The 25,954-nt window shown below is 40.3% G+C and overlaps 2 protein-coding genes across 2 annotated transcripts; both read left to right on the plus strand.

Moving 5' to 3' along the window:
• The first annotated feature begins 16,347 nt into the window (after positions 1-16,347).
• On the plus strand, positions 16,348-16,737 carry LOC113312496. The gene has a single exon (XM_026561247.1). The coding sequence runs from the start codon at positions 16,348-16,350 to the stop codon at positions 16,735-16,737; it is 390 nt and encodes a 129-aa protein (XP_026417032.1).
• Positions 16,738-16,854: 117 nt separating this feature from the next.
• On the plus strand, positions 16,855-17,673 carry LOC113312497 (protein NYNRIN-like). Its single transcript, XM_026561248.1, has one exon. It carries the CDS (start codon positions 16,855-16,857, stop codon positions 17,671-17,673), a length of 819 nt encoding a protein of 272 aa, XP_026417033.1.
• Positions 17,674-25,954: the final 8,281 nt, after the last annotated feature.

The following is a 25,954-nucleotide window of genomic DNA, read 5'->3' on the forward strand; positions in this document are numbered from 1 at the left end:
AGATAAGAATTCAAGAGATATGACAAAGAAAAGATAATTAAGGCAGTCAAACTATTATGACTACCTTCCTTTTGCGAAATAAGGTGTTGAATCAAGGACAACAACTATTCTCCCAACGGTCCATTGCGTCATCAAATTTATCTCCAACTAAACCTTTAAGTCGAGACTGAAGATTTTTCTCTTTAGAAATAAGAAAGGCATTTTTCTTCGCAAGAGAAGAATAAGATTCTTCTAATTTGGAATATTGTTCTTTAAGATTCGCCTTTACACTTAAAGCTATTCTACTACCTTGAATGAGTGTATCTCTTTCAGCGATAGATGACTCTGTTACTTCTTTAAGTTCATTTCTCAAAGAGCGAAGAGATTGCTCTTGGTCATCACATACTTTTTGAAGAATACTAAGTTGTTGCGAAGATATCGCCATCTTGTTTAAATAAGTTCTCTTCTCTTGAGATAAGGTTTTATTCTCATCTGATAAAGTTTCCATCCCTAAATTAGCTTTAGTTAAAGAATAAGAAAGACGAGATACTTCATTACTTAATAAATCTTGTCTTTGAACTAATTGGGTATTTTCATTGGTAAGATTATTTATATGATCAAGAGAATATGAATAGAGGTTATCTAATTGGTTATATTGATCCATCAAATTTCTTTATCAACACGGGCTTCTTCAACAGCAGATTCAAATTGATATCTCTCCATTATTCGTTTCTGGTTTAAGCTTAACATGCGAAAGAGGGATTTCAAGGATAATTAAATATGGGAAGGATAAAACCATTAAAAGGAAATTAAAGACACAGATAAGAAAATCATACCTCTCAATTCATCATTCTTCTTGCGAAGATTGTCACGATCCAGTAAAACATTCTAAGCTTTGATTTTCGAGACGAAGAGCATTACATTCTTTTTCCAAAGCTGTCTGCGAAGCAGCTCTGTCAGAACCCAAATGCTTGCTCAGAATTTCGCAAACATTAGACTTGATAGGATCAATAGAAGACTTCTTGACATCATCCAGAACTTCAGATAAAACTTTGAAGCAATATCTATCCCTTCCACGGTTTCTTTCGAAAGAGGAAGAGACTTAGGTAGAGAACTGGTAGAGATAGAAGGTTGAGAAACATTCTCAATGGGAAGAGAAGAGGTTTCATTCACAGAAGGATCAACAAGGGGGTTTCAATCATTGAAAGGTCAGCTGAAGAAATGAAGTCTTAGCCAGCTTTTCCGCGAATTGGAGATAAAGGTTTATCTTGCGAAGATGTCGAAGAAGATTTAGAAGAGATGAGTAAGTGGAAGGGAACAGAAGTTGGAACAGTTTTAAGGTGGCGAGATTTCTTGATTGGTTTATTAACATCTTTATCACCCTGCGAATTACAATCCAGATAAGAAACAGAGGCAACAATATTGTTATTAGAAAATGATAGTGTTTCTTACTACCTTCTCATTCGCAGACTTTCTTTTATGCGCAACAACTTTATGTTGCGACTTGGGAATGTTAGGGTTCTGAACTGTAAATATAGTGTTGGAGGCGCTTTTGCTGAAATAACAAGAGTATGGGAATCACATATACAACATCAAATAAGGCAATAACATGATCAATTTCAGCAAAACTCATAAAGAAGAAAAAAATAAAACTAACCTTGATGAATCCATAGAAGATAATAGCAGAGAGATTGTTTCGAAGAAAATTATGAACTATGAAGATTTGCAGAAGAAATAGTATGAAGATGGAGAAGAACTTAAAAAGATTGAAGAAGAAAGAAGAAAAGTTGCAATAATGGAATTTGCAGAAGAACGATGAAGTTGCAGAGAAAATAAAAAGAAAGAAGAAGAGAGTGCAAAGGAATATATATATAGAGGGAATTTCTCCTCGAGAAAATAAACACGATTAATACGGAAAGATATAAGCGGTTAAAAAGTAACAGTTACAAAAGACGTGTCGAGAAATAAATGGAAGAAAGAATAGTGTGATAAATGCAGAATATGAAGAGGAGAACAGCTGCGACATTTCTCACATCATTCTCTACTTCGCAGAAAAGATATGAGAAGATGCAAGATGTAGGATTAGAATCTCTCAACAACAATATTTCAGCGAAATTATCAACAACATAATACAATAGCGTCGCAGAACAATTTCAGGAAGAATATAATAAATGACATCACCTAAGATCACGAGAAAGATGTGATAGTCCTGTGAAAATTAGAGAGCTTGCGAAATTAATATTTGTAAGGTTGCGATAATGTCGCAGACCATACCCGAAAATAAAGGACAGATTAGCTGTCATCCACTATGTATTTCCTTATAAATAGTCGTTCGAGTTGTAAAGAGGGGAGAGATCTTTTTTGAATAAGAAACAAGTAAATAGGAGAGAGAAAGTCTAGAGCAGAGGTCATTCTTGATTTCTTTATCTTTTCTTGTAAGAACATTCAAAAATTAATCAATAAAATTAAGAGTGTAAATCTAAAAATGAGTTGATTAATAATGAAATCATATGAGGGGTGTAGTGTAGGATTTCCTGCAACTACATCCGGGAATTCAAATGAGTTTGGTCATGTACGATAATATGCGTACCCGTTCGTATACTGGCGAACCGGAACCAAGTCCGTTTACTTAGGTATGCGTACCCGTTTGCATACTTGAGTGGGTTAAGTTTTAAAATCGGTTTGTTAATGAACAAATACATTTATATAATAAGGAATGCAATCTTTTGCAAACCGTGGTTATAATGTTCATGAATTGATTCGAGTGAATCAAAATCGACTTTGCTTCAATTGTGTCTTGTATACTTCTATGAGAATATAAACAATTGAACAACTCTAGAACTAGTTTTATTTGAGTCATTTGAACTAATTGTGATTAAGATGAACAAGGTTGATACGAAAGTGTTCATATGGCTAACTTCGGTTAACTATTGTTGAGCCAACCATGTATACACGCTTAGCTACGGTTAATCAAACCTAAATGAAGTCACATTTCATTTATGTATAACTAGCTAAGTACGATCTAACGGTTGAAAGATATTAGCTTAACTCTAATCAGGTTTTCATCTAACGGTGAATATTGAATGCTTTGTTACCAAGGTAGCATTGATTGCAAACCCTGATTTGAAGATTATATAAGGGAGAACTCTACAAACTGGGAAACCTAATCCTCACACCTCCTATGTGATACTAGTTGCGACTAGAGTCGATTCTCCTTTAACCTAGGTTTTTCCTACAACCACTATAGGTTAACGACTTAAAGACTTCATTGGGATTCTGAAGTCAGACCCAACTATTTTCTTTGTAGTTGTGTATTCTGATCTTACTTTGTTCTATCGTATTGAGTACTATCTTCTCCAAGATTTGCTCGAGATTTAATCTCCGATAGGTAAGATAAAAAGTAGTCACAAACATATTCGTCTCATCGTTTTGTGATTCCACAATATCTTGTTTCGCTAGCATACAATTAAGATTATTGTGAGGTAATTGATATTACTAGGCTGTTCTTCGGGAATACAAGTCAGGTGTATCAATTGGTTCCTGTTCACCTTGATTTATCAAAAGACAACACAAAAACTCGTAGGTATTTCTGTGGGAGACAGATTTATCTATTCAATAGACTTTTCTGTATGAGATAGATTTGTTTATCAAGTCTTCGACTTTGGGTCGTAGGAACTCTTAGTTGTGGGTGAGATCAGCTAAGAGAATCAACGAAGAATCCGGCGTGGTTCAAGAGGGTAAGGAACACGACTGTACCTTAATCAGTGTGAGATTGGTTAGGGCTCAACTACATTCCAGCCTGAAGTTAACTTGTAATATGATAGAATCTGTAGAGGCTTAATACAGTGTGGTATTCAAATATGGACTAGGTCCCGGGGTTTTTCTGCATTTGCGGTTTCCTCGTTAACAAAATTTCAGATGTCTATGTTATTTCTTTTCCGCATTATATTTTTATATAATTGAAATATCACAAGTTGTACGTAGTTTAATCAATTGGTGAATCCAACCTTTGGTTGTTGATTGAAATTAATTGACGCTTGGATATTGGTCTTTGGTACCATCCAAGTTATTTCTCATATTAATCTGTCTCACAGATTTCTATATGTTCGATTGCAGATTGATTTGAGAATTGAGATATAACTCTTGGATGTATTTTCCTTGATTGAGTATGACTGTCTAGTTGATTCTCTTGGAAATATATTGGAGTTAGTCCATACAGATTGCCTAAACGAAATATTGGGTGTGGTTGTTAGACCCTCGTTTTTTCAAATTCCTTGTTGCCCGAACTACCTTGGTCATTATATATAGTGTTGTTTTTCATTCTTGCAAACTCATCTTGGAATACACGAAATTTAATGTTTGTATGAGGAAGCTCATTATTCTCATAATACTCACTGGAGAGAAGAATATCCTCACTGGGTGAAATCTCTTCGTGCTTTTCGTATAAAAACTTTTGTGGGATCAAGAAGATTCAAGTAATATCTTGGTCGGCAACTATATCGTATTATTATTTAGTTTTAGATTATTGATTTGGTTGACTAACGGTGTGTTAAACCTTGATAAATCTAGTTTGTTTATTCTGTGATCTTTTTCTTCTGATGTAAGGTCACTCGAACTAGTTCAAGGATTGAAGATCTCATATCTGCTTTATTGCTTCTAGATCTGACGATATAACTTGTGATTATCCATTGTTAACAGACTCCACCATGTGTGTGATCGATCATAAGTAGAATCAAGGTGTTTGTGCAGGTACTTTGAAGACTATAGATTGACGACTAGAAGTATTTATTTTTGGTATTCTGACCTTTGTGATAACTTCGTGGACACTTGATTGATTAGTATCCGACAAGCTTCTCTATATTGTATAGAATTTTTAAGCTTGTTAATAGATCGAAAATATATCCTTGTGTATTTGATACTTTGTGAATTAAGATTCATTATTTTGGTAATCTTGTTCTTAGTTGATCTAACCGATACAAAGGAGTTTATATTGACTTAACAGAAGAACCTTTGTTACTCAACTACATCTCTGATTAACTTGTGGATTTGGGAGATTGATAGAGAGATTACTGAAACAGATTAGTCCTTTACTGTTTCAGAATACGATCCAAAGGAGTTGAGTGCTTGATGTTTCATGAGCAGGTGAAGCGACTTAAGATAGTGGGCGCTATCTTAGGATTCATGTGCGCATACTAGATTTGTTGTAGGCGCAGGGATACTGAAGGAACTAAGTAACTTTGAGTTAGTTTACTTGGCCTCAACTATACAAAGTTGTATTAGTCTTTGTATAGCGGCTTGATTATGAGAGTATTCAAAACTGGACTAGGTTTCGAGGTTTTTTTGCATTTTCGGTTTCCTCGCTATTTTTTTTATATGTCGTGTGAATTACTAACCATGTACGTTAATCGTTACTTGGTCTGACTCCAAAAGTTTGGTTCCGTCTCGAACTAACCCTATATACCAAGTGTACATCTTGTTGAAATAGTCTTTTGATGATTGTTGTATATATAAAATATACAAGGTGTGTCTGGAATATGTGGATATCGAAAAGATTGTGGTGTACTTGGTGAAAAAAATATTTAACATACCAACGCTTGGTGGTTTCATTCGAGCAGTGATCTAACAGTTTTGATCGAATAAATTTGACAACAAGCTTGACATACCAAAATTTATGAGTTTGACCGAGCCATGCTCTAACAATATGGTTATATAGCTGACAGTGACCAGAAATCTTGATGTCATCATCTGTAATTTCCCAGAAGATTGTGTTATCGTTTGCTGTGTTATTTCCCATGACAGTAATACTAACATATCAGGTATTAGTATGGTAGTGAATGATATTACGGGTAACTACCTTTGGTGTAAATTCATCCTAAGAATAACAAGGAATGCTGAAAAGGCAGAGAGTTCTGCATTACTTGAAGCTGGAAAATGAAAATGGTAATGAATCGGTGACAAAACTAGAAATTCAATGTTGGAGGGGCTTGACAAGCTAGCTGGGCTTGATAATAGTAATTATACCGCGCTTAAGCCTATTTTCCAGGCTTGTTCTATAAGGCTGATTAAATAGGAACCCTGATTTTGGGCATACCAAAATCTTTCTAGGCATACTGAATAAAGACAAAAAGGGATGTGAAATAACAAAATCAGATATCCCCTTAACCAAATTATTTTTTAATGGCTAATTTACCCTTTACGTATTAGTTTTAGTAATTTGGATTAGTGATTAAATCTTTTGTTTAGTGATTAAGATAATTTTCAGAATTATAAAGGTTGTTTAGATGAAAAAATTTGAGGAAAAAATCAAAGTTTTGATTGAGAAAGAGAAGGAGAAAGTGAGAAAAAATTTCGTCTTGATTCAATGGAGGATGAGGAGGGTCATAATTCATCTAAAAAACCTAAGAAAATACACATCAACTATAACAATGATTCTCAAATGGTTAATTTCTTCATGGTTCGGCGAACCAGGTTGAGGTTCGGCTTAAATCTATGAGCCGAACCAACCAATTGATGAACGGTTCGGCTCGCTGAAACTGTTTACAGTATGCGCCGAACAAATATTTTCTACTTCCAACCCATTTGCTAGACACTAGTTCGGCTTGTATGAAAGTTTAATAGAAAGCCGAACCTCCTCCTGAGAGTTTAGGAATAAAAATTGTCAGTGGTCCGGCTTATATATTGAAAATCGTATGAGCCGAACATATTATTATTAACGGTTCGGCACATATTGAGAATATCGTATAAGCCGAAACCTCTATATGTTCACGGTTCGGCAGAAAATATAATAATCGTATGAGCCGAACATAACTATTAATTTCCCTTTGTAGTATTTAACTTTGTGATATTCTTTGTAGTTCGGCTCAAAACTGATATGCATTTTAAGCCGAGCCGTTCATATGCACTTTCAGGGTTTAGTTTCAAGAACAGTTCGGCGCAAATCTAAACTTAATTTTAGGTTTTTGTATCATGAATAGAAGATTATCAATTAACTTTTCACGAATAGAGAGGAGGTTCGATTAACTTTTCAAGAATCGTCGAATAACTTTTCACGAATCAACGGTAATCAATTTCGGCGATGGTGGATAAACAAATAAATAGATAGGAGGTTCGGCGAGCGGCAGAGGAGATGAGGAAGAAGAAGAAAGGTTGGAATGAAACTGATTTTGTATTTGTTAGTAATTTAAAAAGTTTAAGGGTATATAGGTAATTGAACTACCCATAGGATACCCCTTGTAAAATCATCCAAGTTAGGACTATTACTTTGTATGCCTAGAAAGATTTTGGTATGCCCAAAATCAGGATTCTTAAATAGGTGGTAGAAACAAAGTTTTTTTTCCTTTTTGGGCTTATGGGTTGATCCCCGCCCCTGCACATCATGTCTTCAGAGGTGTCAAACTGAAAATGTCAAACAAGTTTTATTGGAAACTTGAACTTGGATTTGCCGTAAATACCTTTTTTCTTTTGGAGTCGGCAAAAGGAAGAAAGTGTGAATTCGTTTTCTATCTGTCACACTCTAATTTAGAATCTTCGAATCTAATTCTCATTTCGGATTCATCTGAGAAGATGTGAAATGAGTTGGGTCGTTGTGTGTGAACGCTTATAGAACACTGGTCAAATTCAACGTCAGATTTTTCTCATCTTTCATGCCTACAAGTACCAAGTATAAAACTACAAGCTAAGTATTATCTTTTTGAAGCATGACTACAAGCTAGATAGATGACAACCCGCCAAAAAAAAAAAAAAACTACGCGATATATTTTTCTATAACAACAACCGGATAACATGCGTTACATTCTTTTTGTCCTCAAGGTACGTGTATCCATTTGCCTATTGAGCATTAGCTAAAAATGGAAAAATAACACCAACTAAAGTCATGAATTGCAGGTGCAGCGTATCAAATAGAAAAGCTTTCCGCCATTTTCCGTGGGGTGTTGTTTTCTTGTTTGCACTCGATTTCATCTGAAGTACAACGAATTCGGAGTAGGTTCTTTTAATTTTGATCGGTCTCCCACTAATGAGCGTGTAAAGATGATACCATGGTTGAAACTGTCGTATGCTTCATCATCCTTCATTGTTTTTAGCCCATAATGGAAAAACTATCTTTCAGAAGAATCAAAACGCTCCAAATTCCAAACTCTCAAAAAGAAATGAATATCTACTATTCATGAAGGTATTTGTTGACATTTTTTCCACCCCAGAATCAAATGTTTCACATGATTGTTTGCACGAAATAATGGAGAGAGTGATGAAATCCCGGGTTAATACAAGTGCTTGAAAATTATTCGGGAGTAATATGAATAACTTTGTCAATAGAAAAAAAGCGAACATACAGGGAAAAGTAGGAAAATCTCATGTGATGCATGCATGGATGGGGAGGAAATAGGATCCACTCGCCACACAAATAATTTTGGTTTCTTCTAGAAAAACTTGATTTTCTTGAAGGGACAGACTCACAGGCGAGTGCTTGAGCTTCGTTCAACCTGCGCTTTCACTCATTAGCCCATATATGTACATTTCCTTTCTCTCTTTTCTTTTTTCTCTGCTTTATAGTGTTAGCTCAAATTGCAAGACTCTATTGGGAAAATATTTGTCCCGCTTTTTAACTCACATTATTTACAAGTAACCTATACTTAATAGTCATCACACATTAGCAATTTGGCACATTCACACTACATTTTATGATGTAGACCGTGTCAGGGAGAAAGAGATATTTAGAGAAAGAATGTTTTTTTCCTCGGAAGTAAATCTCAACCATTTAGTTTGTTTTTTTTTTTTCAAAAAATATGCTCCAAAAATAGGAGTGATTTGCTCAAATCTCTTGTAACTAGTGATGAAACTTCCGTTGTCAAAGAAATCACCGACGAAGATGAAGATTTCGTCGTTGGAGAGCATCACTGTCGATCTAACTCGACCCAATAACCAAGAATCGCCATTAAAGCGAAAATAAACCTCAAGAAAAACCATCATAGTGGCGTAGATAAGTAGAAAACATAATAAACATGAAGCCAAAACTAATAACTAACCTAAAAAACAAGAAATAGCGAAGAAATCTGCTTAAATTCGGTCCAAAATGGGTCAGATCTAAGCAGAAAAGAATTCTTCTTAATGGTTTTGTTGAAGAAGAAGGAGTGAGAGAGAGGACTGACAAAGGTTTTTTGAGTTTTTTTTTTCTTTTGCATTCTTGATCTTTGTACATACTTCTATTATTTTTCTACTGTTTTGTTAGTTCTTTTTCTTTTTGTAGAAACATTTGATGAAGTAATCAATTTCCTTTAACCATAATTGGAATATTATTTCCAAAATTTGAAACTTTTCTTCAGTACTCTTACATTTTAGTTTTCCATCGCAGTTAGTTAAGAGTCAAGATTAATTCATTTTTCTAAAGTTTACATATTTATCCTTTACTTGTTATCACACTGACCATTTTATATCAGCATCATTTTCAGGTTTGTCGAGCTTGATACATGATTGTTTCACCGTTTTCAGTTTCGTTACATTATTTTCCAAAAAGGTTTATCATTCTCAAGTGTCTTGGGGGTCTTGGTTGTCGGAGAATCGACCTTTCTATAATACTTGTCAAGTTCGTCGTGCCCAGCACAGAATCATCACACCGCTTTCAGGTTCGTCGGGCCTGATTAAGGATCATTACACTGTTTTGAGGATCGTTGAATTATTTATCTTCCCACCATCATTTGAAAAAAAGTTAGCTACAAAATTTATAAAAGGACGAGGCATTTTACTTGTTTCTTTATTATGACGCATATTTCTGAACTATAGAACCACATATTCTCCATACTCTCCCGTGGTTATAAATCATCTATCTTTGGAGTAATATAGTTTATTGTCTTTGCAAGTACCAACATTGGAAAAAACTAAATGAATTTGCTACTAATATATTGATTTCTTAACGTTTACGTGCTTCAAAATCCACCACTTCAATTAAAAAATAAATTTGGATTAGAAATGTAGTAACTAAAGTATTTAAAAAATAAAAAATAATATTCCGTTCACATTTTATGTTCAATGAAAACCATTTCATTTGATTGTATTATTAATCATATGGGTCCATAGCTCAGCGGTAGAGCATTTGACTGCAGATCAAGAGGTCACCGTTGGGCCCTTTTTATTATCTTGTTTACGTCTTAGATGAGCAATGTTTTTTTAGAGCATTAAGAGCAAGGGTTATTGAATAACAATGTTTTTAGATGACACGTTAAGAGCAAGGGCTATTGAATATAGAGTGTTTTTACATTTTATCCTTTTTCTTTTGAAGTAATAATGATCTGTATAGTAAGGAGTTTCGTGTAATGCTTCGATTGAAGTTGCGCTCGACTGAGTTTGAGTGATTTTATGGCTTCAATTGCTACCATAATGGCACCTAATTTGCCTAACTACTTCCTCTCTCGCCCCATTTTGAAGGAGAGTCGGCTCTCTAAAGGATATTCTTAATTCAAGACTCTATGGATGATTTTTTAGACAATGTTTTAACCTATCTAAATAACTCCTTAGTACAATTATGTGATTAAACTAATGCCTTCAGACGATAGAGGCACAAAACAACTTCATATATAGTTTGTACTCTTGTGACCCAGATGATGCAATTAAATAAAAATTTCAGAGATGAAAAAGTAAGAAAAAAAGTCAATAAATTGTTTATTATTGATAACTAATCAATCAATCACGTGAACTTACAAGAAGGTTTGTCTATATAAGTCAACAAACCATCTTTGAGTGTATTCTTTCTCCCACGTACACCTTTTTATCTATAGGCATGAATTTGTTAGTGTTGATACATGAAAAATATCACCCATTAGTCGGATTAGTGTGCTTCCAAAAGGGGGAAAAATCCAACATGAGACATGGGGATTTGGGGACTAAAGCCCAAGTCCACCAAGAAAGTGTCTATTAGATGAAAAGGATAAGGGGGAAATTAATAGGAAAGAAGGAGGTTTTATTAGAGAAGTGATGGCATTAGTAGTAATTAAAGAAGTTTAGGACACATGGCATGATGTCATAAAAAGAAGGGGCTTAAAGAAGGACAATGTACAATGGAAAGACAACTCTCTCTCTTGTTATTCTTAGTAGGGCTGTCAACGGGTCCGGGTCCTCCCGGGTATCAATGGATCCGGACCCGGACCCTATTTATAAAAGTCGGGCCCGGTTACTAGCGGTTCCGGGTCCGGTTCCTAAATTAGTGGACCCAGAACCGGACCCGTTTAAAACCCCGGGTACCCATCGGTTCCGGGTACCCGTTGGGTATTAAGAAAACACACATAAAAGCTCAAAATTTTGATGTCTTTCCCTTTTTTTTGCTTGAATCAAACTTATTTCTATAAAAGTTTGGTATTATTTCTTTATTAATGTACTAAATAAAGATTAAATGTAAGAAGAAATGAAAAATGAGAAAAAAAAATCAAAACCAAACTAGCAAAATACTTGTAATCTTGCTAAAAAGAGGGATAAAAGAATGGATAACCGGGTACCCGTTACCCGCGGGTACCCGTTACCCGCGGGTACCCTTCGGGTATTACCCGTTCGGACCCGTTTAGATTCGGGTCCAATCGGGTAATTACCCGTCGGGTCCTAACTTGTTAATGGGTCCAATTTTGGGACCCTAAACCAGACCCTATTCGCTCGGGTCCGGTTCCGGGTAACGGGTACCCATTGACAGCCCTAATTCTTAGTATAGTGAGGTCATTTGGTGTGGCTAGGACGGGTAGGACATAAAACCGAATTCACCCCTCAATATTTGGCGACCACAACCGGAGGCTCGTGCCTAGCTCACCATGACACAACCAGAAGGCGCCAGCTCAGGCGCGATAGAGAGTACAAACATTCCCCCACTTAACCCAGAAGGCGAGAGAGTAGGGATAGTGTCGGACCCAATCACACAAGTAAGAAAACCAAGTACCACGCGCGAAGAAGATAAACAGTAGGAAACTGAGGAAGCGCCACCCATCCAGCCTTCCCTCAAAGAGATGCATAAGGAGCTAGAAGACCACATACGCAGAGAACAAGAATTGAGAAAACTCATGAAGGCAGCCAATGCCGAGAAGAGTCCCAAATAAACAATGGAGAACTCGGAGGAAAAGGAAGAAGAACCTATAACTATGACGCATGAGGCGATGGCAAGATACTTAGAGATGAATTATAGGGTTGTAAAGCAAGATAACTACAACTTCTTGGCGAGTCCTTACTCCTCCGAGATCACTAAATATCAGTACCCGGAGGATTACACTTCGCCAAAATTCAAGGTCTACAATGGTCAGGGCAATGCAAGGGAACACCTCAGTCGATTCCTATCCACTATGAACGGTAGCGCAGCTGATGGGAAACTATGTCTGAGAGAATTCCCAAAGTCGTAAACTGATATGGCATTCACTTGGTACGATAACCTAAAACCGGAAAGCATTGGCTCGTGGTCGACCATGTCCACGCTCTTCCTCAGAAAATTCTATTCAGCAAAAAGGAAGGTCACAACTATATACTTGAGCAAATGTAATCAGTTCCCAGGCGAGGAGATAGGAAAGTACATTGCCAGGTTTCGTCTTCTCACCTTGGACTTCCATGAAGATGTCAGGGAGGAAGCGCTAGTGGAAATTTGTTTACGAGGAATGACTCCACCCTTTAAGAAGATCTTGGTCAACTTTCGCTTTCCCACATTCGTAGAACTGGAAGAAGCAACCGCAAGAATCGGCGACTGAATCGAGGAACCAAATACGGATTACATCTGGCGGAACTCAGTTAACACCGTATCAGCCGTGCCTAGAAATACTCGTGCAAATAATGGTCGAGAGGGTTGGAGTACGCAGACACTTCCACCACCCTTGCCATGCAGCAAAGAACAAATTGTGGGATTATCGGAGCAATGGATAGCAAAAAAAGAAACCTAATTTCCCCCAACAAAGACAGACCCCAACGCCATCGACACAAATGATGTCAGGTATTTCCATTTCCACCGTAGGATACAGCATCCTACGGTCGACTGCTTCAACCTTCGGAGGATGTTCCAGAAAAAATTAGAAACAGGCGAAATTGAGATGAACAATCCGGAAGGCGGCAAAACGATCCAATACCAAGTCATGATGCTCTCCCATGATCCAAGCGGAGGCGTTTGGAAACCGTGGGATGACAATGAGGAAGAAGTATGCGAAGTCGAGATGGAGAACCCAACATTTGAAAACACAGACAGCGTGGCTAGCCAGTTCACTAAAATGGTGTTAGCCCAACAGTTCTTCGACTCACTCGGCTTCAGCGAAGATCAGGTCAAGGAAGCGTACAAGGCCATATCGGCTATAGCAGCGGGAAAACCCAGTGGTCTCCTCCCCAAGGAGGCGATTGTGTTCACAAATGAAGATATTTGCTATCCGGGGGAACACCTTAGACCTTTATATCTCACAGCGTACATTAACAGGAAACCACTAAAGAGAGCTTTCATCGATGGAGGCGCGTACCTGAATCTAATCTCAATGCATACACTAGACGTCCTGGGTGTGCAACGGTCTGCAATCAGAATGCCAGTTACAACAGTGAAAGGGTTTGGAGGCCACGCTCAGACAACCATTGGGATCGTCAACTGGTCATGAAGGTTGGTCCCATCCGAGGGCCTACGTCGTTTTATGTATTAGAAAAGACTAACATATGAGGTAAGAAGTACCGAATCCCTGCTACAAGTAACCCCTTCGACCCAGAGGAAGCATACATGGCGGACGCAATTTTCTATCACACGCCAAAAGAAGAAGACGAAGTGCCGGAAGTGCAACTCATCCCGTTACCAAAATGGGGAGAGGAAGAAAAACCGGAGCCGGCCAAGTCCGTGTTTAGTCCATCCAGGATGGTGTTTCCAACAGAAAGGAAAAGGAAGCAAGAGGAGCGACCCAGCTTTCAACGCTTTTCCAAGCCAGATGGAGGACACGTGTATCGTTAATAGCAATTAACCGAGGGAGTGTCCGCGAATGTGCGAAATCACGCCGATATGCTAATGAACGAAGCGGAGGCTCCTGGTGAGAGCGCAAAACAAAGTTTTTCCGAGCTTCCCTATATCACAATTGATGACGAGGAGTTACGAAACCAGTTGGCAGACACTACCGCCAAGGTTGCCGAAGAACGAACACCAGGGGACCTCACTGTGGATGAGATGGAGGAGGTCAATATAGGGACGTAAGAAGATAAGCGCCTTATCACGATAAGCAAGAGTTTAGATAAAGAGGAAATAGAAGCCCTGATTGCGCTACTCGAGGACTACAAGGACGTCTTCGCCTACGATTATGACGAGATGTCGGGTCTAGACAGCAATCTTTTGGTACAGAATCTTGGGGTGTCTCCTGAATTCAAGCCCGTGAAACAGAGAATAAGGGAGTTCCCTAGGACCACTGCTCTTGCAATAAAGGAAGAAGTGGAGCGATTGTTAAAGGACAAATTCATCAAGCCTATCCAGCAACCTACTTGGCTAGCTAACATCGTACCTGTGACAAAGAAAAACGGGAAAGTCAGATGCTGTATAGATTACAAAGACCTAAACCGAGCATGCCCGAAGGATGATTTTCCGCTACCAAACATCGATATGACGCTAGATGCAACAGGAGGAAAAGGGAGGTACTCCTTCATGGACGGCTTCAGCGGATACAACCAAATAAAGATGGACCCCTCGAACGCAAAGAAGACCGCCTTCCAAACTCCATACGACAACTTCTATTACGCGGTGATGCCATTTGGCCTAAAAAATGCTGGCGCCACGTATCAACACGCCATGACGTACATATTCCACGACTTGCTGCATTAGACGGTAAAAGTATATGTCGATGATATCGTGGTTAAAACACAAGAGGCCGAGGACCACACCTCTCACCTGAAGACGGCTTTTGAGAGGTGCATAAAGTTCAAACTCAAAATGAAACCCCTCAAGTGTGCCTTTGGGGTAAAGTCAGGAAAATTCCTAGGCTTCGTCGTGAATAGTGAGGGAATCCGAGTAGATCCGAGCAAAGTTGAGGCGATCACGACGATGACATCACCATCAAGCACAAAAGAGCTACAAGCTTTCATAGGACAGATATCGTACATTCGACGCTTCGTGCCCGGTCTAGCGCAGCTAATGACTGCATTCCCCCCTACTAAAGAAAGACGTACCTTTTGTATATGGGGAAATACAGTGCGCCGGGTTCGAGAAACTAAAGTAATGCCTTGTCATCCCCAGGATCCTTAAGCCCCCGATACGTGGAGTCCCTCTATATCTCTACACAACATTTACCAGCTCGGAAATAGGCACAGTCCTCGCACAGGATATGGGAGGGAACGAGCTATCGCCTATCTATTATGTCAGCCGGGTTCTGCGAGATGCAGAATTGAGATACCCGCGCGTAGAACAGGCGTGCTTAGCTTTCATATACGCGACGCAGAAGTTACAACCTTATATTTTGACACATGAAACCTTCGTAGTAGTGGAGGCGAACCCTATAACTTACTTAGCTTCAAAACTTGTCCTAACGGGGAGAACTGCCCGGTGGCTACTACAACTGTCGGAGTTCGAGCTCAAATATCAACGCCTAAATGCAGTTCGAGGACAAGCAATAACCGATCTCATAGCAATGTGTCCTGAAGAAGGGAATGATGAAGTGCACGAATATATACCCGGAGAAGTGGCAGCCGTAGACATTGACAAGCCCTGGACCATGTTCTTTGATGGGTCGTCATATGGTACTGTCGGAGGAGCCGGAGTAGTATTCGAAGCACCACAAGGGGAGCTGCTCTCGTACTCGTTCAAATTGGACTTTCCATGTAGTAACAATGTCGCGGAGTATGAAGCACTGATCTTGAGACTCCGAATGGCGAAGGAGCTCAATCTGGGGAGCGAAGAAGTCAAGGGCGATTCGGGGCTCGTGATGAACCAAGTAAATGGAGACTTTCATGTCAAAGAACCACACTTAGCGCCTTAACGGGCAGAGGCCCAAATATTGATGAACCAAACGGGGTCGACTCTGGACCATACTGGTAGGGGAGAAAATAAGCACGCAGATGCCCTAACAACCCTGTCCAGAAAAGTACAATTAAATGGAGAGGAATAAGGCACTGTCACGATACGAAGAAAATAGCTACCCAGCACTTGGAAAGAGGACCTGTCTTTCGAGGAAACAGACGACTGGAGGCGGGTATATATTGAAGACCTGACCCGGATGGATGAAGGACGAGTAATCCCCACCCAAGCCTTGAAGCAATTCGTAGTGATCCAAGGAGCCTTGTACTATAGGGCAGCCGGAGGATCCCTTGCGAGGTGTGTGAATAAGAGAGAAGCTGCACGCGGAAACATGTGAGCAAACCGGCGTCGTCCGCCTCTACAGGAAACTTCAAAGGTTGGGTGTGTATTGGCCGAGCATGTCAGCTCAAGAGGAAGCACTCCAAGACAGCTGCACCGATTGTCAAGCTTCACCGCAGCCTGCGGAAGTCTGCGCTATTGAAAAAGCAGATTGGAAGCAACCTTACGTCGATTTCATCCAACACAGGAGGTTACCTAGGGACAGGCAGGCGGCTCTAAAAATCCAAAAGAAGGCAACGCGTTTCTTTATACACGAGGGCGTCCTTTATCGCAGAAGCTATGGTAACGCCGCGCTACGGTGTTTGGCGGATCGGGAGGCGGTAGAAGTAATGACCCGGTCTCACGATGCTGAACATCAGGGGATGCAGAAACTGTTCTTACAACTTTATGAGGGAGGCTTCTACTGGCCAACCATGGAAAGCGATACCGCGAAACATGTTCGAAAATGATTAAACTTCCAGACACATGGAAATATGATCCAAGCACCTCACACTCTACTACGCAGCATAGTGACGCCGTGGCCGTTCCATAGCTGGGGACTCGACCTCATAAGACCGATTAACACGATGTCTTCAAAACGCCATAAATACATAATAACAGCCACGAAGTATGCGTCCAAGTGGGTCGAAGCAATACCCCTTAAAGATTACGCAGGAGATACAGTAGCCGCGTTCATCAAGAAGCACATCATTTACAGGTTCGGCGCACCTATGATAATCAGGGCAGACAACGCAAAATCATTCGTGAATAAGGACGTGATTGACTTGCTCCGCCAGTACAATATAAGGCTCCACACGTCAACTCCCTACTACCCCAAAGGGAATGGGCAGGCGAAAGCGACTAACAAGATGCTCATCTGGATCCTTAGCAAAGCAGTGCACGATCATCATATAGAATGTCATGAACAACTGCCACTAGCGCTCTGGGCATATAGGATTTCGAAGCGCATCTCCACGGTAGCATCACCTTATTCGCTAGTCTACGGAGAATATGCGATACTGCCTACAGAAATAGCGATCCCATCTGCAAGGGTGGCAATGGCTAGCCACACCACACCTGACGAAATAAGCCGCTTCGCCCATTTGGACACAATAGAGGAAAGGAGAGCACGAGCGGAAAGATTCTCGGAAGCCTACAGAAAGCGTGCAACTAATTACTATAACCAGGGCGTCAGGGAAAGAGCATTTAAGGTGGATGAGTTGGTCTTAAAAATCGCCCCACACGTACAAAGAAACACCAGTGCCGAAAAGTTTGCTGCAAATTGGGAAGGTCCGTTCATGGTAAGGAAAGTGGCAGAAAGTGGATACTACAAGGTTAGGCGTATGAACGGAATTGAAGTCAAAACGCCTATTAACGGCAAGTGGTTGAAAAAAATTTATGCATGAAGTCGCACCATGTAAACATCTGCCCAGAGCAATAAAAGTAAGTTATCCAAAATGACGTACCTACAAAAGGTCTCAGGACATCCAAAGGCGCCTGATTGACTGACAAATTCACAAAAGGTCTCAGGAGAGCCAAGGGCGCCTGATCGACTGACAAATTCACAAAAGGTCTCAGGAAAGCCAAAGGCGCCTGATTGACTGAAAAATTCACAAAAGGTCCTGGGAATTCCAAGGACGCCTGGTCGACTGACAAATTCACAAAAGGTCTCAGGAAAACCAAAGGCGCCTGATTAACTGACAAATTCACAAAAGGTCTCAGGACAGCCAAAGGCGCCTGATTGACTGACAAATTCACAAAAGGTCTCAGGACAGCCAAAGGCGCCTGATTGACTAAAAAATTCACAAAAGAACCTGGGAATGCCAAGGGCGCCCGGTCGACTGACAAATTCACAAAAAGTCTCAGGAAAGCCAAAGGCGCTTGATCGACCAACAAATTCACGAAATGTTCCGGGAATGCCAAAGGCTCCCGGTCAACTGACGAATTCACAAAAGGTCCCAAGAAAGCCAAAGGCACCTGATCACCTGACAAATCCGCAAAAGGTCTCGGAAAGCCAAAGGCGCCCGATCGATTTTTCTCTACCGACAACATCACCTGTCCGAAATACAAACGAGGGGGAGTAGGAACGTTTTACTAATGCCCACTCTACCCAATACTCTTTCGAATGGGGAGTAGGCGTGTTTCACTAACGCCCCCCCCCCCCCCCCCCCAGCACCTTCTCAACAAAAGAAAGGGGAGTAGGCGCGTTTCACTAACGACCCCCCCCCCCCCCCCCAACACCTTCTCAACAAAAATAAGGGGGAGTAGGCTAGTTTCACAAACGCCCACCCCACCCAGCACCTTCTCAACAAAAAGAATGGGGAGTAGGCGCGTTTCACTAACGTCCCCCACCACCCCACCCACCCACACACACACACCTTCTCAACAAAAAAAGGGGGGGAGTAGGCGAGTTTCACTAACGCTCTCAACAAAAAGAAGGGGGAGTATGCGAGTTTCACTAACGCCCACCCCACCCAGCACCTTCTCAACAAAAAAAAGGGGGAGTAGGCGCGTTACTAGGGAGTTAACCCCCTTTTATCAGTGGTAACCCCTCATAAAATAGGAAGGGAGTACGCATACCCCTCTCACAAAAAAGAGATAGAGAGAAACGCGAGAGGAAGGAAGTAAGCGCATTAAAAAAAAAGAGAAGAAAGAAAGGGAAGAGAACAGAGAAAACAATACTCCAACTTAAAAGCAAAAACTATTCATGCTGATTCAGAACAAACACCAAAGGGAACAGAGGAACTAAGTGTCAAAACAAAAAAAAAACTGCAGAGGGATACGCAACCTAATCAGCCATTAACGCCCGATAACGAGCAATATCAACATCCAAAGCTTCTACCATCAAATGTCCGTCATCACACTGGGCAGTGGAAAAACGAAGATTCTGATCAGTTCCATGCACCAAATGATGGATGTGTTGAATAATCTCATCCTCAGCTTCGGCTCCACGAGCAAGCGAAAGAATGTCCTCATGCTCATCGTACTCTTTACGAGCTTTATCCTGACGAATCAATCGAAGCGTCCATAACAAACCCGCTTCCTCTTTTAGGACCAATAAACGCGCCAATTCGTCCTCAAGATAGAAATGAGGTACGAGCGTAGACGCAACCGCCAAGGTCAGAGTATGCCCAAGAAGTGGTGAGGTTGTATGATCGTAAATCCATAGATGGCAATCAGAAATGGCGCGATCTATAGTATCCATCAGCATCACAGAATCTGCGAATAATTGATTGTCCGCGTCACGAGCGGTAGTAGCCTCGTCTAGCGCTCGTTGGATCTCTAATGGCACGCGACCTGATGGTTCAACTTGCCGAGCAGTCTGGTACGCCTCATGTTGTAACCTAAAGTTATCGCGCTTGGCATCTCTATTTACCTTCCTCTGCTTTTGAATTTCCTCGATTTCGGACTTCACAAGCAGAAGTCGCTTCAGTTCATAGCGTCTGAATCTCGCCGAAACCAACATGGGAACAGGAGCCAAGGATAACACATATCCGTGAAGAGAGTCGGCCATGCAGGCAATATGATTGACCAAGAGAAGGAGAAAATGAAATTAAAAAGAAACTAGTAAGCATACTAGGGTGAAGAACTGTATATAAAGGTAAAGGGCGTGATTCACAATGCAGTTACCGTCCATACCCCCCCTTTTTTCGTTACACGTGGAGATACGTGTCGATTCACATTGATAATGAAGTACATGATACGATGCTCCCCAGGCAGCTCTGGGGTACCTTCTAGAGGGAAGGAAAACTTGAAACGAGTCCTGGGGACTCAAAGATCAAAGACCAGCAAGGAAATATCCACGAGATAAAGGGGTAGGGAAAGTAGCAACAGTGAAGAAAATCATAGAAAAAAACAATAAATAGTACTAACATCAAAGAGAAATCCACAAGAGACAGAATACCAAAACAAGTGCACAAAAGAAAAAGCTAGCAAAATAAGCCACTCCAAAACGACACGCAACATTAACCAGCTATCAGTTCGCGACAACAGGCAATGTCCATATCCACGGCTTCCGCCATTAAACGCCCCTCGTCACACTGAATGGTGGCCTGAGATAATTCCTAGTTAGCCTCGCTTATCAACCTACGGATATCTCGCATAACTTTACCCTTACCTCTTGCATCACGAGCAAGCACAAGAGTGCCTTCATGTTTATCACACTCCCTACGTGCTTTGTCTAAGCGAGTCCTCCTGAGAATCCACAACGCCTCCACCTATGCTCTTAACGCTAGTAAACGCACGAGCTCATCTTTTGGATAGAGCAAGTTTACGAGCGCTGAGACGACCGCTAGGGACAGAGTGTACCCCGGGAGCCGCAGAGTCACTTGGTCAGGGGTATGCGAACGACAATCAACGATGGCATGATCTATAGTTGCTGTCATTAGTGAGGACTCCATGAGAAACGAATTGACAGCGTACCGAACTGTGACAGCATCGTCTAAAGCGTGTTGAATGATAGATGTCATGTGTCCGGCCCTCTGAGTCGCCTGATGCACTTCATGACGTTCCGCTAACTGGGTACGCATGGAGTCCCTTTTTGCTAATCTGTGTTCGCGAAGCGCCTCAATTTTAACCTTCACTAACAACATGCGCTCCAGTTCCGCCTCCTTGAACATTGAGACCAGTGCATAAATAAGCGCTAAGGTTAAAACGTACCCATGAAGGGAATGCGCCATTTAAGTAAAGTATCCTATGAGAAGAAGCAAAAACGAAAACGAGGCATTTGAAGCGGATGATCGAATAGAAGGAATGATACCTATATATAGAGGAAATGTCACTATAAATGGCATAATAACCGTCCCGCTGCATGCGACGCGTGGTGATCGAGAATGAAGGATGATTTGACTATCGGGTTATATAAGAATTGACCCAATAGTCAGGGGACTAATGTTGATACATGAGAAATATCACCCCTTAGTTGGGCTAGTGTGCCCCCAAGAGGGAGGCAAACCCAATATGGGACATGGGAACTTGGGGACTAAAGCCCAAGTCCACCAAGAAAGTGTCTATTAGATGGCAAGGACATGGGAGAATTAATAGGAAAGAAGGAGGTTTTATTAGAGAAGGGATGGCATTATAGTAATTAAAGAAGTTTAACACACATGGCATGATGTTACGAAAGGAAGGGGCTTTTGGAAAGTCTATATAAAGAAGGAAAAGGTACAATGGAAAGACAATTCTCTCTCTTGGTATTCTTAGTATAGTGAGGTCATTTGATGTGGCTAGGACGGGTAGGACCTAAAACCGAATTCACCCCTCAACAGTTAGCAATTGTAATCGAACTGAATGCGGTTACAAATAGCATACCATGATTAAAATGAGGTGTTTCTGAATCTCCACAATCTCAGGGGTTGCCTCCCCTTAGACCTCATGCGTTCCCAAACAAAGTGAACAAGATTTTTTCTTTTTTAAACATATGAAATAATACAACACTTGACATAAAATCCACTAATATATTTCAACCAAGTTGTATAAACTATTCAAATTCATATAGACCGTTAATCTCTTATTTTATTTTTATTTCGATTTAGAAAAATGTAATATATAATAAAATAATAGTGTCACCACAAATAAGTGGCAGCTTTGGAAGTGTGAAAAGCTACCAAGCTAAGACCATTTCCGGTAAGAGATTCATATCCTTAAATAAGAAAAAACCTATCTCCTTTGAGGTAGAGAATTCCTCTGAGCCCTTATTCCCTACCCCATATAGAGTGAATTGGTAGGAGAAGAGGGCTATCAAGGTTTTCAGTCAAGGATAGGCTGATATGCGATTTAATTACCGATCAGTGATTTATCCACCGAGCTGCTTTATAATCGCTCGATACTGTGCCGTTCGATGAGTGCTTCACCGGTCCACTTTTCAACCTGTCCCCGCAGAATATTACATGCTCCTTTTTATAGAGTTTCCTTAATATATATACTTTTTATTTGTCCACCACATTAACACCGATTGATAGAACAATTGAAAATGCGGGTACCAAAATACACCACCAACTTTTTCTTAGGAAATTTATATGGACAAACTCAATACAACTCCGAAAATTCAACTCAATCAAGTAATAGTATCTAGAGTTATACCTCTCTCTCTTGCAATTAGAACGTTTACAGTATCAAATCCGTGAACCTAATTACAAAGAGATAGCTTGGACGGTTGTAGAAGGTGGATTTCAACAAAGCGCAAAACTGTAAAATCATGATGCGTGTTTCTGACACGGCTTTCAGGAAAGCGACGATTCATATTTTACGAAGCCACGATGAATATGTATTTAGAAAAGCCTCCACTAGCTGAGCGTTCGATCCCTGGCATTTCGTCGTGCCCTCTATGTATAATAACATAATTGGACGGTTCTCCGTAGATTGAGAGCAATAACGCCTTCAGGACGTCGGTGATACTCATTGTTCCCTAACTACATGAGAGAGACTCCCCTCTACATAGAAGAACGATTGGGCGGTTCTCCGTAAGATTGAGAGCAATAACGCCTTCAGGACGTCGGTGACACTCATTGTTCCCTGACTATGTAGAGATATCGTGTATAGATCCAGACGGTTCTCCGTAAGATTGAGGGCAATAACGTCTTCAGGACATCGGCAATACTTGATGATTCACTGACTATACGCAAGAGATTAAATTCTACCGTGACATTCACCACTGAATTCCTAGAAGATAATTTATCTTATCTCATTACTCCTATTTCATGATCGAAGTGGTAATAGATAAATGTATTACCCCGATTTCATGATCGAATCCACGGCTGATCTCATGAAATGGTAATAGATATTACTCTGATTTCATGGCTGAACCTACGGCTGGTCTCATGAAATGGTAATATTACCATTTATTTTGTTACTCTGATTTCATGGTCGAATCCACGATCCCATGGAATAGTAATGCTTATTTTATTATTCCGAATTCATGGTCGAATCCACGGCTCCTATGAATTGATAATAAAAAAACTACTCACTTTTATTACTCAGATTCATGAATCATTCTCCGCTTAATTTCATAAATTAGTAATAAATACTCAACAATCGGGCATCTGGACTACTATTGAGTAATCCCCATAAAATAGTGCAAGTGTACTCGACAATGATGCACAAACGAGCACCCAAATACGCGAACGCACATTCAAAATATGGCCGAATGAGGAATCCCGCATAAAACAGGAGAGAGAAAATAATAATATTAAAATAATGGAGAAGCGCTCATGGGCCGGGCCTACTGGCCGGCCGGCCGTACCCTAGCCGTGGCCGGTTCCATGCTTCATCCATTATTTTCCTTATTTTTGTTGTTTTCATAAACTCATGAAGACTCCTCCATTCCAGCAACTTTCCTTGTTTGAGCAAAACTCGTGGTTTCTCCATATTTTCATGGTTTCTCCATATTCGTGTAGTTTCACAAAAATAATAACACTGGGGAAAGGTGTTGTGGGACCGGGAAACCATGCCCTAGCCGGGGCCGGTCCCGCACCTTGCAATCCCTAATCTTTCATAAATTCTTATTTCTCTCATCTTGTGAAACTCTCCGGTTTTAGCAAAAATCATGGTTTCTCCATATTTTCTCAAATATTGCATGAACCATGAAAAAATCAAAAGTCAACATGGTCACAAGACAGACTAGGCTACTCACGAAAAATATATTAAATATTATTATTTTAATATTCACAAAATATTGATCAAATGAGCATACTTGCTCATTCGAGCAAAATCGAGGATTTCAGTCAAAGATCGAACTCTTCTAAAAATCCAAAATATTGCTCAAACGCACATCAGAAAATGCTGAAACTCTCATAACTGTGACACGGGAATTATGGAAACACGGGAATGCTCGCTTGACCGACCAAGTGAGGCTCTAAAGCTTGCAACAAGCCGGTCCCACACGTTTTCACACTTTTGACCTAATTTGTGCAATCGCTCATATTGGGTCCAAACTCTTCACAACTAACTCAGAGTTTGTGCAAACGCCCACCAGCGGTCCCACGGCCAACAAGGGCCGGTCTCATGCCACCTTGGTCGGTCCCTTACTTTTCTATAATTAGGTTTTCTCACCTAATGCTCAATCGAGCGCTATTTCAATAAATGATGAAACCGGCATTTAATCGTCATTTCTTTACCAATCGGTCAACTCAGGACCCTGGTGAACGCTCACTCGAGCAATTGTGCACCACATGGACGTCCACAGTCCCATGTGGTCGGTCCCTCCTTCACTCATGACCTATTATCAGCAATTCGTCAATCAATGAGCAATTTCTCAAAATTAGGGTTTCGAACAAACGCTCAGCAAATCACCATTCTGAGTAAGTTCAAACACTAAATAAATCTATGTTAATCCAGTAAACAACACGCGGATTAATTATATAATATTCGGTAATCTACCAATATTTTAATTAATATTTTATTGGGTCACATCACCAATAAATAAATAATTTGTCGATTCGAGCAATACTTGCTCAATTACTCGAATATTGATCCAACTATCAATATTCAGTAATTTATCAGTAATTCGTCGAATTGAGCAATACTTGCTCAATTGGTCGAATATTGATCCAACTATCAATATTCAGTAATTTATCAGTAATTCGTCGAATTGAGCAATACTTGCTTAATTGCTCGAATATTGATCCAACTCTCAATATTCAGTAATTTGTCGAATTGAGCAATACTTGCTCAATCTCCCAACTATCAATATTCAGTAATTCGCAATACTTGCTTAATTTCTCGAGTATTGATCCAACCATCGATATCCAGTAATGCGTCGAGAAATTGCTCAGGTACTCGAATGTTCTACTGAGTAATTCGTCATTCATGCTCAATTCAACAAACCCTAGACTCATTGTCCAATCAGTCAACGTGACTAATCAAATACACGTCTGCCTCGCAGACTCCACGATTTGTGAGACATCAATCATGTCACAAATGGGGGATATCACTTAGGGTTTTGGTCTGGCAGTCTACGGCACGTGGATTCATCCACGACGAGAAATGTGCGTAAGTCGTGCAAATGGTTGAAGGAGTTAGCAAAGTAGTGGGTGCACGATCAATCAAGTCTCCACACGACATGAACTGACTTTACCACGATCTCCCACTTTTCCACTCTTTCACTCAAGAAACCGTCATACTTACAGGGATCAATGTGTTCGATATTCTGACAATATAAATAAGTCTCTGAATCCACGATTGAAACGGACAACATTCGTCTACATAAGAATTTTTCGAGCAATCACTCTCAGAAATTCCATCAATCGCTCAGAACTTATTCACAGAACTCAACTTCAGCAGTTCTTCAATTTGCATAAACCTTCAACACACCCACAATCCTTGATCATCATTGATCCCACACAATTCTCATCTTCCCTCCTACATATCAACCCTTCTCCCTCTTTGTGACCGAATTTACTCTGGAACGGCCATTGACTTGGTTTAGGCTGGAGTCCTACAGATTGATCTCTCGAATCTAAGCATTCTCTTTGTAGTGCATCTGTATGAGGTTCAGCAGTTTTCTCGGTCGAGGAGTCTCGACAGCACGCTCGACTCTTCACTTCCCTAAAAAACCAGCAAACCGTTTTCCCCATATACAACGGTACCACAGACCAATGTCCAAGAATCAATCAAGTCGTATCCAACAAACTAGGTCGGATGTATCTAATATGATTAATTAACGCACAACTTGTGATATTTCAATTATAA

The sequence above is a fragment of the Papaver somniferum genome, chromosome 9 (genome assembly GCF_003573695.1).
Source record: "Papaver somniferum cultivar HN1 chromosome 9, ASM357369v1, whole genome shotgun sequence".
NCBI classification, from domain to species: domain Eukaryota; kingdom Viridiplantae; phylum Streptophyta; class Magnoliopsida; order Ranunculales; family Papaveraceae; genus Papaver; species Papaver somniferum.

What these genes read in the sequence shown, in the direction of transcription:
- LOC113312497 (XM_026561248.1), top strand. Translation starts at nt 16,855, where the DNA reads ATGTCTTCAAAACGCCATAAATACATAATAACAGCCACGAAGTATGCG.
- LOC113312496 (XM_026561247.1), top strand. Translation starts at nt 16,348, where the DNA reads ATGTCAGCTCAAGAGGAAGCACTCCAAGACAGCTGCACCGATTGTCAA.